The sequence below is a fragment of the Anopheles gambiae genome, chromosome 2 (assembly GCF_943734735.2).
Source record: "Anopheles gambiae chromosome 2, idAnoGambNW_F1_1, whole genome shotgun sequence".
NCBI classification, from domain to species: Eukaryota; Metazoa; Arthropoda; class Insecta; order Diptera; family Culicidae; genus Anopheles; species Anopheles gambiae.
This window is the reverse complement of record NC_064601.1, coordinates 45,641,580-45,657,206: the sequence shown is the minus strand read 5'-3', so window position 1 is coordinate 45,657,206 and position 15,627 is coordinate 45,641,580. Positions and strand designations below refer to the sequence as shown.

General features: G+C 48.2%; 1 protein-coding gene across 6 annotated transcripts in view; it reads right to left on the bottom strand.

Moving 5' to 3' along the window:
• LOC1278773 (rho GTPase-activating protein 100F) overlaps positions 1–15,627 on the bottom strand; it is a 36,995-nt gene that overhangs the window by 4,262 nt on the left and 17,106 nt on the right. For 4 of the 6 annotated variants that reach the window (XM_061642625.1, XM_061642623.1, XM_061642624.1 and 1 more), the window contains 8 exons: positions 10,613–10,903; positions 8,852–8,974; positions 8,634–8,771; positions 3,366–5,441; positions 3,017–3,291; positions 2,785–2,942; positions 2,635–2,714; positions 2,320–2,548 (listed from right to left, as the gene is read on the bottom strand). In XM_061642625.1, the coding sequence (XP_061498609.1) occupies positions 2,320–2,548; positions 2,635–2,714; positions 2,785–2,942; positions 3,017–3,291; positions 3,366–5,441; positions 8,634–8,771; positions 8,852–8,974; positions 10,613–10,903 (3,370 nt within the window). The remainder of the gene's footprint in view (positions 1–2,319; positions 2,549–2,634; positions 2,715–2,784; positions 2,943–3,016; positions 3,292–3,365; positions 5,442–8,633; positions 8,772–8,851; positions 8,975–10,612; positions 10,904–15,627) is intronic. The other 2 variants (XM_061642626.1, XM_061642628.1) reach the window with 1 other exon arrangement.

Below are 15,627 nucleotides of genomic sequence, written 5' to 3'. Positions count from 1 at the left end.
ATGCTGCTGTGTAGCATTCATCAACGAAAAGAAAAAAGGATCGCATGCCTGGTAGCAAACATTGCAAGAGCCGGATGTGCACGCGTAAAAGGGTTAAAATAACGTAATCAAAAATGCTTTATGAAGAATGAGAGCAGCCAGAATATAAAAAAAATAAACAAACGAAACGAAACGGGTGCTAATCCTCTACCACGGAAGCAGCAGGGAATTGTGAGACGCAAGGTGGTTTAAGTTGTTTATGGTTTGCACGCTGAGCCGACAAGAAATGTTTCGGGTGTAAAGATTTATGTAATTTGAAGGACCTTTCGCGTGCAGTTTTTTTTTGTTTTGTTGTGGGTTTTGACTGCTTAGCACGTTCAATCAAAACGTCCAGCAGTTCGCGGTCGCGGTGATGTGTAAGTTCGATGAGTGCGAGCATGAGTGAGTGAGTGAACGAGCGAAAAAAGAGCACGAAACAGTATGGCCGCAAACTCCCAGAAGCGGGGACAAGAAGCTCGCTTTCGGGAGTCTTTTTTTTTCTTTTCTTCTTTTTTTGTTTGTTTGTTTATTTTGTATCAATGAATCATTCTCGCACACACACTCTAGGCTGAATGATTTAAATGGTGAGATGGAGCGAACGAAGGAAGCATTGACACATTCCAACTTTATCGGGGAGGGAGAGTAAAGCCATACGCATGAAGGTTCTGTATATGACCATGAGAACGGCAAATAGATCTCGTCTTTCGCTGTGGCATTATTGAACAAAGCGGAAAACGTTTCACAGCACAAATAACATTGATGAGATGTGTGGCTATATCTACGAAGCAGGACATACACATTTACTAAGGGAATCTGAAATCGAACTAAAGGGAAACTACGTTTAAGGTGGGGGGAAATGCGTATAACATGCATTGTGAAATGGCAATTAAGGTAATGTTATGACATTATTAATATTCCTTGATAAACACGTACAAAATAAGGCAATTATTTTAGTTGGTCATTCTTTGTCTAATAACAAACCCTAAACCACTGCGTATCAAGTTTCGTTTTTCTTGAGGGGAACATGGAACAATCCAATAAAGGCAATGTAGAACAATCCGCAATGATTCTCGCCAACTACATAACTCAACTTTTGAACTCCCCAATATTCGGCTACATTTTGAAACTACATACTATTGGGGCCTTTCACGATTCTAGTCAGCTTTTTATATGGAGTCTTATAGTTCGAGGCTGAAATCATGTCAACACTTTATACAAATCCACGCACAACACTAACTTGTGATTTTCAGCCTCAAGGCTAGAATTAGATTCGAATACCTGCTCGAAAAAATGGCAAAACAAGATGGTGTTTTCATTTATCACAAGGTGTGGATCAGGTGGTGGAATCTAGAATCAAGGTGTTTGTAGACCAGGTGATCACATAAACTGTTTTTTTAAACCAAATTTGATCGTCACTGTTTGACAGGACGGGTGAAAATGTTTGCTCAAACAAGCATTCTAGTAGATTGAAGAATACACAAAACACTCTTCAAATCTTCATTCAGATACATTAAATATGAAGTACCAGCAGCGAAATCAATCTGGGTATTTTCATGAGAATGGATCGTTTATAAGTTGATTTAGATTCTGTGCTCCTATCAATACGTAACATCATTGGACCCAAACGCCTATTCTTATGGAGATGCCAAAACTGACTCCAATTTCAAATCCGATTCTTATTACGGAGCCTATTCCGATTCTGGAACCGATTTCAATTCCGGGCCCGAAAGCGATTCCAATTCTGGAGCAAATTCTGATTGCAGAAAACTTCGAAGCTATCCGTAATCGATTCCGACGAAAACTGCATTTTCCCATCATTAGTATTATCATGTTCCGTGTTCCCTTATTAGTCAAAACCGATTGGATCAAACATTGGTTGAATAATTAAATGGAAATGTATTCAATTAAACCCTAGTCTTTCACAGTCATCTTACAGTATAGATGAGAAACTTCTTTGCAAAACGAAACGATAAATATTTGAGCGATGCAATAAGAAAATGCAAACAAACAAAACGCAGCATAAACGCTAGTGGCAGCAAAACAGAAACAACAACATTAAAGAAACTGTACACAAAGAAAAAACTCAAACAAGATTGATGATAACGGTAGTAGTGCTTACGGATGGTCAGGTACGGCTCAACACAACGTATAACAGCGAGAAACGAACAGTAGTGTGTATAGAGATACTTTTTTTTTAATGTGTGTTTAGCTGTGATTTGTTTTTTTTTTTGTTCTTGACGAAGAGAAGGGGAAGCGGTTGTACGGTACGATTGCTAGCGGGGCGCATAAGAATTACGTTACCTGAAGTGGGAGCGCCCGTGCCCGTGCCCGGCTGGGGCCAGATCTGCAGCAGGTACTTCAGCACCGCGATCGGTTGTGCGTGATCGATCTCCTCGTTGGCGCCGACGCTCGCCGAATGCAGCATCAGCGGTGGTCCCAGGGCGGTCGCCAGCGCCTGGGCCGACATTTTGTTGCGCTCGGCGGCGGACACGACCAGCGACAGGTGGTCGAGCAGGAACACGAGGGTGGCCTACAAACAGACAGAGAGGACACAGGTCAGTCGGTTGATGAGCGGAGGCCGGTGAGCGACGAGCGCATACACGATTGTCCACCTACCCTGTTCGCTCGTGGCAGACAGTCCAGAATACTGAGCATGAGTTTGGCATTACCCTCGGGATCGTCCGGCAGGCAGACACCTGGGAAAAGGGTGGACAAAAGAGAGTGAGAGGCGGGTCAGTACTGGTGGCGTGCACTGAGCGACAGCACTACCTAGGGCGTCAACCGTCATCTGGAAGAGACACTTGGTGAACAGTGGCTCCGGCAGCTCCCTGAGATAATCCTTCAGCACGCCCGTGATGACGTTGATGTCGGGCACGTGCTCCGGTGTCAGCTCCACGGCGCGGCTGTTCCGCTCGAACGCCTCCCTGTCGGGGGTTGCAAGTAGTCCATTAGCAAGGCAGAAAGCTCCGCGACTGAACCGGCCATTAGCGGCACTTACCTTAGCAGTCGCTTCTTGGTGGCGGAACCGCAGAGACGATACAGCCCGATAATGTCCAGGCCGCGCCGTTCGACCTCCTCGACGCAGCGGCGCAGTATGATCGGGACCGGCGCACAGCCCGGCGCTCCCTTCGATTCGCGCGTCACCACCGTCTCGAGATCGGCACCGAACAGCGCGGGCACGTTGCCCCGTAGGCTTGGCAGCCCGCGGCGCCGGAACAGCTGGAATGGATCCGTGTGCCGCAGTCGCAGATAGATGGTGCCTCTCGGTTCAACCTGCAACAGGCGGGTCAGATCGTGCATTAGATCGTGCAGCGTGAAACTCCCACTGCCGCGCAAAACGAACTTACCTTTAGCGCTAGCTGATGGATCGGTGATTGTCGTAGCAGGGTCGTGAGCGAAAGGGCGCCACGGTAGCACAGCTTGTGCCGGTGCTGCGGGTCCCAGGAGTAGACGAGCACGTCCAGCTGCTTGTTGCACACCAGGTCCAGCTCGAACGACTCGTCCCAGTCGAACTGCAGATCGCCGGACCGGACGACCGTGCGCGCCTTGTGGATGCGGTCGCACTCCAGCACGCAGTACAGGTCGCGGATCAGCGGCTGCTGGATCTGGGACGTTTCCGACATCGCCCGCAGGCCCCGCCCGGCCAGCAGGTGGATCCACAGCATGCCCGACATGCCTACCGCATCCACCACCGGCTTGTCCAGCTTGTACTTGGTGTACTCGGCCGGATTGATGTCGATCTGGCGGTGCGCCCGGGGCAGCGTCGTGCTGGGCGTCGGTGCCGGGCTCTGGTGGCCGGTCAGCGCTGCCACGACCGAGCCCGGAACGCCACCCACGCCCGCACCCTGCGTCAGCTCGAGCAGCTGTCGCATGCGCCGCACGCTCGGCGATCGAATCGACGACGGGCCGCCGATATGCTGCGAGGACAGCGAGCGCACTGGCAGCGAGGACATGCGCGGACCGCCGGCCGCCATCGAGTGGCGATCCAGCGTGCCTCCGACCACTCCACCCCCTGCGCCCGCACCGCCCATGCCGAGCCCGGTCCGGCTGCTGTAGATGTGCTCGGTGTTCTTCAGCACGTCGTGGATGTTCTCCGCGCTGCACGAGAAGCGGTGGGCGCGCTGCTGGTTGAGCAGGTCGCGCGACGCCCGCATCTGCTCGCAGATGGCCGAGCTGCTCGGCGCCCGTCGCAGCCACGCCCGGTACTCGTCCGAGGTGAAGATGGACGGGCTGGCCGTGATGCGGTTGCGCAGATCGCGAATGTCGCGCCGGATCGGCAGCGAGTACTCCGGCGCGGACACGTTCCCGTCCGCCTCGTCCTGCAGCCGATCGGTAATGCGGCCGCGAAGGCCGAGCCGGGTCGCGCCGGGCCGTTCGCGCGGCAGCGAGTTGAACTTGGCGAACTCGGGCCCTCCACCGAGGGCTTGCGTGCTGCCGCGCCCTCCCATCGTGCCGCTGGCCGCCATCGCCGGATGGTTGTAGTAGTAGTAGCTGGGCCGCGGCCCGATCGTCGCCTCCGTGTCGCTCGAGTAGTCCAGGGCGGGGCGGGAGCGGCGCTGCAGCGAACCGGTCGCGCCGAGCGGCGACGGGCCGTACTTGGGCGCGCGGGGCTGCGGCGGCGGCGCATCGTACCGCCCGTACCGCCCGAGCGTGCCGCCCGCAATCGGGGCCGCCCCGACTAGATCCGACTTGAGGCTGGAGCGGGCCAGCAGCGGATGCCGCCCCAGGGAAGCGTAGTCGGCGTACTCGACGCGCGGCAGGTGCTGGTCGGAGCCGCTGCGCGGGAACCGCTGGTGCGACTGGCTCATGGCGACGCCGGCCGGGCCGGCCGACATGCGCCGGCTGGTGGTGGCCGACGGGTAGAACGCGTGCACCTTCTCCGCGAGGCTCTCGAGCGTGCCCGCATTCTGGTAGTAGGAGTGGGACGTCTGGAAGCCGCCGTGCATCCCCTTCGGCTGCTCCGTGATGACCGACGAGGGCGGGGCCGGCGGCTTGTATCCCCAGTTGGGCGTCTCGGCCGGGCCGGGGCCTCCGCCCGGCCCACGGCCCGCCCCGTAGTACAGATCGAGCTGCTCGCTCTGCGGACTGTAATTGTTTAGGCCCAGTCCCAGGCGGGAGCGCGACTCGGTCATTTCGCGCCCATCGCCGGTGCGACGCTCGCGCGAGGAGCGGGAGGAGCGCGGCGCCCGATCCGAGTCGTCCAGGTCCTCGTCGCGCAGGTCGCGCTTGATCACGACCACTGGCGGCGGTTTCTGCTCCGGCCGGGACATCTGCGGCGGACCGGGCGAGTTGGAGCCCCGGTTGCCGCGCCGCTGACGGATGGCGAGTACGAGCCGGCGCGGTATCGACATGATGATGACCACGTCGTCTAGCGACATCCGCGTTACGTCCACCAAGTTCACGGCCAATATCTCGTCGCCAACCTGAACGGATCGAGAACGAAATGGGAGAAGAGTAGAGGTAAGCATTACATTGCGGCGACGAATCTAGTTTGATCGAGGTGAACGCAACAATCGTCTTCCAACGGTTTGAATGGTTTGAGCAATTTAAATGGTTTAAGCTACACATTTGACTGCTCCTAAAGTTAGGCAACCCAGCCGGCAGATGAAGCTAAAACATCTCCCGCGTGGGTTGCCTACCGCTAGGCGCAAGCAAATGTTTAACTCAACCCATTTAAAGCAAGCTCCCCAAGCAAACGCCAGCAACAATAAACTAAAGCTCGAAAGCTTCAACTGATGAGACATTCCGAATCAACCTTGTCCCTATACTAACCCCTTTTGTACATAAAACGTCACCATCGCTCTTACATGCTATCAACAGCAAAAAATACACACAAAAAGCCCTCCATTCGCTTTCAGCCATTGCCATGCGCTTCGTTGACGCAACAGTCTTATCGCGTCACAGAAAAAGAAGCAAAAGATGCAAAATATTTGCGACCCTGGACCGTCGCGAGGCTGGAAGCACGCTTCAGGGAGGCACAAAGCTCGCAAGGCTGTCCTGTTTTGTTCTGTCTTGCTTCGCGCTGCATACGCAAGACGAAAGATGGGTGTCGCTGGCGTGTTGTGCCTGGGCGAGCCAAGAAAACATTTCCTTTCAAGTATCTTTCAAAAGCCCGCTCGACCCATTCTCCCGGGCTGGTACGTTTTTTTTTCTCATAAAAAGAAAACATGCACACATACACACGCGCGTGCGCATACATGAACACAGGCAATAAAGCAACAGTGTCAGTAACATTGTTGACGTGTTTTGTTCTCATCTAGTGGCGCGTGGCACTGCTGAAACGTTTCATTGCACCGCTTCATGCCTGCCTGCTAAGCTGGCATTGCAAAATACAGGGGCGGTGTGATTGCTTGAAACATTTTATAAGTGGTGTGGTTAGCTATCGTCTCGTTACACTTGGCTCGTAACCGTATTAAAAGCTAGAGTTCGTTTGCTCGGTGTTCCTTATTTCTTTCTTGCTCGTTACAACAAATAGTTTACATAAACACATCAGAACCAGGCATGGAATGTGTGCCTCCCGTTCTGACCAACCGCACTGTAAAGAGCAGCAGCAGCAGCAGCACTATCAAACGAACATGCTCACCATTTATTCAATTGTCCGGCCATCTGCCACATGCACAAAGGAGCAGCAACGTCGAGCCTGGCCCTTGTACAGAGCAACCCGTTACACGGGTAATGGCTCTATTTATCTTTCGATTGCCGAAGCAGCTTCAATCCAATCAGGTCCGTCGCCCAACCCGACACCCGTGCCAACAGCGTTCCGGTCAGGCCGCGTGGCAGATTATTACATTTTGCTCCTTACGTTTATCCGCTTTTCGTCCCCGGGTGTTGGTTCGTTGTTTTTTTCAGCCAACGGTCCAAGGCACCATCAGGATCGTGCATTATGTAATGCGATTGGCCGTGAGTGGTGAAACCCTTTCAGCAAGAAAGGAAAAAGACCCATCCAGCATATGGAGACGCCTGGTCGGCCGTAAGCATCTAGCAGCAAAAGGAGATGCCTGGTGGCTTACTGGCTGCATGAGCTTTACAGCATGGAGCTGGTGGGGGAACGACATTATAGATACCAGAAATAGTCCCATTAAAGTTTCCATTTCTAGGTTTTATTGTTTTTCCACCGTTTGCTCTGTTTTTTTTTCTTTTCGTTGGTTATTTATTTAGCAAAACAATCTCAAACAAACGCTTTGTAGGTATGGTTAAGCTGTCCCGAAGCTGTTTTTCGAAACTCGAGCGAAAGAGCAATCAGGCGGAAAACCGCACACAAGGTTTGTACCGGTTGACCACATCAAATGGAAGCAACAAACAACAAACGCAACAACAATGGCACATTCTGTCGACCGCAAAACCCTACGCTTACAAATGCTCACTTTGCATCCGAGCATGCCGTAGCCATGGCTGCTGGTGAAACTTTTAATTAATGCTTTTATACCATCGTAATGATAGTATTATTGACTGCAATTACTATGTGCGAAACAGGGTCGCATCCCAGACGGAACTGCTAGCGGTCAATCGTGTGGAATCTTGTGTGCGGCAACGTTGTTTCGCACTGTATGCCGCTGTTGAAATTTTGAAACTGCTGGGTAAAACGATCGACCACAAACGATACTAAACAGTTATTTCCGTCGATGGTGTAATGCCTGGGTTCAACATTTGTATGTGGGTGTAAAAGAAAATGGACATGTGAATAGTGTGTGGCTGTAATCTAAGAATGTAATTACTGGCTAGATATTTTGATAAGATGTAAAAAAAAAGATATCCTGTAGGGACATGTTCTAGACTGTGAAAGTCCGCTGAACTAATTTGAGCAATACTTGGGCTATACTATGGGGGATAATTTAAAAAACAAAAATAAAACAAATCAAACCTAGAGTAACTTATATCAATCATAAATGTGTTTTAACAAAACTTTGCCTCAAAAATCAAATTGTGCAAAACTTATGTTATCATACGGCGTGGAAAGTTGTGATGTATTAACATAAGTTGCATATATAATCAAGTAAATAACAAATACTCGCTTCGCCTTCCAAAGAACACATTTTTGACAAATTTCTAAGTCACGTTAAGATTTTAATAAGTGCCAAGCAAAGTGGAGCAGATAATAGAACTGATTTTTATACTGAAAATGTTAACAGCTTTTTTTATTTGTTCAACAAAGGCTGTTTCTTTACAACAGAAAGGCACATGTTTTCCTTCTCTGCTTAAACTAAACCTCGTCTCTCCCTCCTAATCATCTTTTCCAATGTGTAGCCTAAGTAAACTCGATCCGCTCAGCACAGGCCGTGTAAAATGTCAAACATGTTCCCTCTTGGTTGTATGTTTAGACCAAGTTTCACCCGACAAACTTATTCGTTGCACAGTTTGGTCTTGATTGAATCTGTGCGATTACACAATGAGGATGAATTATAGCACGAGCATCCTCTCTCTCTCTTTTCGGCTGAGATGATGTTTTTCATGTCCCCCTCTCCGTTCCCCACATCACTTCCAACAGATAAATACTAATTTTATGCTCGAAAGCAATCGCACTTCCTTCGCTAATTGGAGTTTAATTGAAATTTCCCTCCACTGGTAGCAGTGGCTGGGTCACTTTGCCCTTCCATTCCTCCCTTCCCGCTACTTACCCTCAGGCAGCCGCTGTTGTAAACGGCCGACTCTAAAGCTATCCTAGATATAAACACGCCATCCGACCGGTCGGCTCCGTTGCCCTCGCGGATGTACAGACCCAGAGTTTGGCCCGGCCGTTTGACGATCTCCACCAGCTGGAAACAAACGAAGAAGCGCAAATTTAAGTGTGTTTGGGAAAACGCCTCTAATGAAAAACAGCCCCACTGCCTCCTACCTGAACCGTGTGTCTGGCGTCACTCTTGTTGAGGAACTTCTGGCCCGCTTCGATGGCCTGTCGGCTGCCCATACATCTGGGCTCCAGGATGCGCACTATCATTTCGCCCCTCCGCTCCACCACCTGGAAGACGATGAGAGAAAATAGAGAAAAAAGAACGGTCAAAATGTTAGTAGATGTCGTGGGCGCAGTAATTCAGCAGAGGGAAACCCTCGCGGGAAGCAACACATCGATTGAAACGGCCAAGCGCCAAACCGAGCAGAGAAATGTTGGTGAATCCATTTTTTCACTTTTCCTCATCCCAAAACAGCAAAACTCAATTAGTGTCATCTTAAACTTTGGCCATACACACACACATATACACACACACACAGAGCCTGTCACTTCCGTTCGTTTCGGGAGAAGAAAGCTGCTACGTTTTGTGGCCGTATGCTGTAGGCAGTATGGCGCTGACCTTGAGCAAAACTTTGTTGGTGAAGAATGCGTTGAACAAATGTCACTTTGTGCGAAACATTCGGTGAAACGTCTGTTTTCTGCTTGGCTTTCTTGTTTTTTCGTCTCATCATAGCAGCAGCCATACGCTCACAGGCACCGGATAATCCAAGCCACTATGGGAGTGTCTGGAACCGACAGTAACCTACACTGCAGACGTGTGTCATGGGTTGCCATCGAAATAGAGCATGAAGTTTAGCCTGCTTTGATGTGGGAAACGACCGAACGTCCGTCGGTTATGCCGGGATGAGAACCACATTTAACACACCAGCCAGCACACTAACCAGCGACATTAGCAAAAAGCAAAATGGTCGAGCAGGTTACAAAATTGCTCACCTGGCGAGGTGAAAGCATCACATACGTAAACGCGTTGCTAAATAGGGATTTTCATTTATTTTTGTTCACAAAGCACTGATGAAAATTAACTTTAAATTGTATATCTTGTTTTAAATGCTCTATAGGTGGTTTTACTATAAGTGGAAGGTTTGCTAAGAAATGTTTAATTCAACGCAATAAGTTATCAGTTTAAACTATACAAGCTTAGATCTACTGATTTATTAAAACAAAAATAACAGTGACGACTGGCGAAGATAGAAGAGTACAAAGACGAGCATCTTTTATTTTCACCTATTATCTGACTTTACGCCACCCAGAACAATTCCCTAGACCACTTATCGGACAACTATTTTCACCCATAGGTTATGTAATACGCAGATGACCACCCACAATAGTCGATGGGGCTATAATAACTGATATCAAATGATTTAAGAACCATATTGGCCAATATTGGCATGGCTAGGTGGTCATTTTGCTATGAAATGAAGACTGTCCGACACATGACACTGTGGACCACATATATTTCATACCTTTTATCACATTTATGCATAGTGTTCGGAAATTTTAAAACATATCGAACTAGTTGTTTGCTGGAACATAGATAAGCGGTTTAGGGAACTGTCTTGGGTGCCGCAAAGTGAGATAGTAGATAAAACATAAGGTGTCCGACTGTAGGAGGCCGCCACTGTACGTGTCAAATAGTATCTTCTAAAATTGTGTAAAAACAAGACAAACTCATCGCTTCCCCTCCATTTTAACTTAGTTATGAATATTGAATTAAAATCAAAATTAGCTCAAATATGTAGGCAAACACCTTCCGGCTGAAACTTTGCCCCTCTACAGCTACAAACTGGTAACGGACTCTTTTTCAACATTCCAACCAACCGGTCCGTGCAACCGTACCTTCAATCTAGCACCACCCCTTTTACCTACCTCCAAAGCGGCCGCCGTGCTCGGATCGTGGTCATTCTCCACCGCCTCAATCTGCCGGAAGATCTCCGAGCTGATGCCGGACACCTTCCGGAAGTCACCCTGTAGCAGGACGGGCTCCTTCGAGCCCTGCCGCTGCTGTTGCTGCTGCTGCTGATGGTGTCCCTGCAGGCCCTGTTGCTGGTGTTGCTGCTGCTGCTGCTGCTGGAGAGCCTGCGCCTGGTGGGAAGGCATCGGACCCGGCGGTGCCCGCCCGGGGCTTGCAGTGAGGTCAGGCACAGATCTTCCATTTTCCTGCAAGAAGCGAAAACGAACACGAACACGAAAATGTTAAACATAGTACCAACAGTGTATAGCAGCTACGAAAAAAGGTAGGCCCGAGTTCTGATGATAAAATGTATACAAAGCATCTCCAACCAGCCCTTTATTCTCTAAACCACCATTTCCGTCTTGCGCTCGTTGGTAGCCACTGGCGTACCGTCGGTGAGAGGAAATAAACCCTATCCATTTCTTCCCAGCACACCCAACCACCGACGAGCCTTTGGGGAAAATGACAGCGATGGAAAAAAAACGGGCGGAAATCGCGAACGCTGTTGAAAATTCACACCGCTGCGTCGCACCGGTCCGCTCCCACTTTCCCCTTTAATGGAACTTCCAGAAAGCATCGCACAAAAGTCGAGACGAAGCGGCCCACTATCGAGAGCGCGCGCGATGAACACAATCGATGATTAATAATTCAACATCGCGTCACGCAAAAACATTTCACTGCTGCCAGTGCTGTGCTTTCGAGTGGTTTTCACCGGGGGCAGCGAGGCAACACAAAATTGTCGTTAATGCAACGCAGGCTGGAAAGGTTCGCCTTTGCCTTCCGACCATCCGTTACGAGGATGGATGGGGTCGCGCTACCCGTTACATGATCACCTTTTGCGCTCACTGACAGGCGAATGCCACTAAAAAGCAGATTGGCATGTTGCGAGAGGGGAGGTGGTGAGGTTTGTTCCGATTTTATTTCCTTATTTTTTGCCTATCGCTTTCAACAGCTGGCTTGGGTCTGTGTCAAGCAACGGGAGGGTTGTGTGATGGAAGCCTCTTTGATTTTCTTTCTACGCTCAACGCTTTCTTCTGTTGAAACACGTTTACTTAACAGTCTTCAGCTTGCCTTTGCTGTAGTGCCTTCCGAGTTTTCTTTTCTTCCACTCGGAGAAAAGTAATTTTGTATTATTCATTTTTCAATCACTGAATGTACCTTTTCCCTTTTGCCAGCTGAAAAGGTGCACTGTCGATGGAACAATGATGTACCGCCGGTTCCACGAAACCGATAAAACGCCGCAATAATTCCTAATTAAACCAATCAGGGGCGTAATTTTCGTTCGACGAATCATTCGATTGTGTTTTCACCCGGAGCCAACGCGGGAGTATAGACGGGAAACTTGCAGTTTAAACTTGAGCGCCCTACATGGTACGTGGTAGCGCCCTACAAGGTATACTGCTCAAGGCACTCCACTTAGCGGCACTGGGAAGAGTCGTCCCGCTTATCGTCAGTCTCGCGCGCCTGGACTTGCACAAGCGGAAGCGACCCGCGATCCGTGAAACCATTCCGTGACCTTTAACATCTGCCAGCCCGGGTAAAGGGAAGCCGTCGCCCGTCCCATTCCTGATGATGCGTGACGATTATCCAACCGGTTCGCGGCACAAAGGCAGTTCGATTTGGGAACTTTCGTTGTATGCATCGAAAAACCATCTGCTAACGAGCCTAAACAAACACACCTCTCGACCGTACTTGCTCGCTCGGTATCGTATGAAATTAAATTTGCCCTTCCAGTCCTGGCGATGGACGTTGGCCACATCGTAACGAAAGCGCGTTCGCACCGAACGGCCGCCATGGAGCGTCCGTGATTTGAATTGCTAATTCGCTTAAACGTCCTCTAATTGGGATACTTTTCCGGATTCAATTACTATCTAATCTGCGCCGGCAAACATGCGGCCCCTGCGGTGTCGACGGACGCGGCCCACACGTCGTTCAAGAACGATAGGCGTCCAGCTGCGGTCAATGTTGGCGTGTTCGCGTGCTGCCATGGGAAGAATATGCTACCGGGATGGGCAAAAAGGGTACAACATAAGTTTTGTTTGATTTTTGGTTTGCAGGAATCGTATTGGGACGAGCTTGGTTTTAGCTACGCACAACACTATTAGCATCATCGACACGCCGTGATGTCTTTACGTGGTGGAAAGAGTGCCAAACCATAAATGAATCTACCCGTTGGCAGCATGGGATGCAGAGTACATATTTAATGGACAGTTTTACAGTTCACACCCTAAACAAATGCTAAAAAATTCTAATCGAAACTTACAAAGAACGGCAGAGTTTCTTTGCTACTTGAGCCAACGATACTTTTATGTTGCATTGTGGTTTCATAATTTAGGCGAGTTACTAAATTGTTTATTTGTATATTTCATTGTGTATAAAAAAAATGTTGACAGCACGTGTAAAAATAACATCCGATGAAGCAATGACACGGGCCTTACACTAATTGTTTGACTTTTGAAGCAATCAAATGAAAAGTTTGTAAATTGGGTAATTTTATTTTATTTCATTTTTATGAAAGGTTTTATCTCCCCGACAAGTGACAAGAGACTGAGCGAGCTTTTATTGAGAGCTTTTTCCTTTTAAACTTAACTTTAAACGTCCATTTAAACCAGAGGTCTCCAAACTACGGCCCGCGAGGACTGGGTTACGGTTAAATTAAATATCTTTTTTTTAATGATTTTTTTACTTCTGAAAGACGAAAATAAAGATTCAACAAAAGAAAGCTGTAGAAATTTGATATATTTCAGTAATATTTTCTTATTGAAACGAGATTTGAACTTCCACTCCACTAAAGGTAGCGTCAAAATGGCCCTCAACAACGTTGATTGTGAAGCAATGCGGCCCGCGAACTGAAAAGTTTAGGGACCCTTGATTTAAACCATCGATCGAACCATCGATGCTCCAATAACTCAAATTATTTACAACACGAATGCATAATGATACATTTATATTGTTTCCTTTATTATTACAATCATTGTTCCATTTAATCGGTCAGAAGACGTTTGGATTTAGCGCCTGGGTCAAACGTCTAGCGCAATAGGAGCAAAGAATTGCGATAACAGGCTCTGACGTGGTTAAATGCAGTTTTCGAAAAATAAAACAGACAACCTTTTACTATTTAATCTGAACAATAAGTTCATGGACACCTATTTTAATCACAAATAACTGATTGATAATATACATTTTTATTTTAGTTTAAAGCTCATCCTACCCAACACGCAACATACCCTACATTAAGAGAACACACGCATACCGCACTTAAAGCACTCAGAGTGCCACGAACACACCTGACCTCCTATTAACTTCAATCTGTTCTATTCACACCTTCCAAAAGAAAAAGAGAGAAAAAAAAACAAAGCAACCCATTACCCCCAAAGAACCCCATGACACAACGTTTTGAATCATTCAAAACCAATGTTGTCAAGCTTTTCCATTAGGCTTTATGCGTTGTCATGCAAGGTTTCATCGTGCTGCTGCATCTGACAGGATCGAGTGACTTCAAGCCAAATCGTTCGTCAAGTGCCAGCGATGGGGAAAGTGTGTTGCTCCTACTTGAGATGTAATCTCCTCCCCCGCTGTAACATGTTTGAGCCCTAATTACTGTCAAACGAGCGACAGTTTTTGTTGCTGTGTTCGTTCAACGCCCAGCATGATGGAATTGTTATAATTGTTACAGAACTCAGGTGTACATAGATGTACCAAGGCAAAAGCTGCAATTTCATTACTCTGGTTATAATAGAACTGTTGGTCCACCTTCCCATTAAAACCATGTTTAATATTTGTTGGCAATGCTTCAAAAGACCCTTCCACTTTTGAGGAATCCATTTCATTCCACTGTGTAATTAATTATTTATCATGGTTTAATATCGTCCCCTCGCAAGAAGCAGCTGTGCTTCTTCTGTGAATGCAAAACGTAATATTTTGAACGGTCAAGTCATCCTTCCCAGAACAGAAGCAATTCTTTCGATGTTGATAACGCAATGCCACCGAAACGATTCATTTCTAAGATGTTTAAAATTAAAAACAATTCACTCGAAAACTCTCAAATATTCTCAGCAAGCTCGCTGTTCCGAGTTATGAGTTTAGTTCTTGCAAAACACGCTTTCATTCTCTCCTCATGACTCTAACCCAACCGTCCTTGCATGGAACACAAATAGGTTTAATTTTTATTTCGGTTTCAAACAAAATCGCTCCAACCATAGAGTGGAAAGTCATTTCATCTGTTCAGGACGTCCATGACCAACGTCACTGATTTGTGTGCGGAGAGGGGTACATGGTAATTAGCGTTTGAAAAAATCCACCCACCCGTAACTGCAATCCATGTGTCTGTGTGAGTGTGTGTGTGAAGGATCGAGAATGCAATCATTTGCATGTGCAGGATTGTAGTAAAAAAAAGCTCCCACAATTCGTGCAAAAAAAAACTGATGTGACTGTGTGAACCCGACCCGATTGGAGCAGACTTGCATGTAGTGAAACACGGCGGCAGGTAGCAGTGCTGGTGATAGTGGTGGTGTGAATGAAAATTCCACTGTTGAATAGAACCGTCATCGTCGTCGTCGCCGTCATCATTGCCGTCTCTGCGGACGGCACGAATACACGCAAGCGCGCTAGAGCGCTACTCGAATTTCCACACACGTTTTCCACACGCTCCAGCTAGCTCCCCTTCCCCTCCCTACACCCACCCATCGTCACTACTTTGCAACGCACACGCTGATAAAAGGGAAAATTGCGCGCATAGTCACTCACTTGGCAGAACGTTCTTTGATAGTGAGCGAGGAGAGCCTCATACGCACAGGAGAGCGCCAGAAGGAGACTGAGTGAATGTGAAAGGACACTGAGCGAACAGCCATCACTGCACGCACACGTGTACACCGCCAGACACGGATACCCTCCATTATAATTCTCGTCATGAGTTTCATTCTGAACGTGT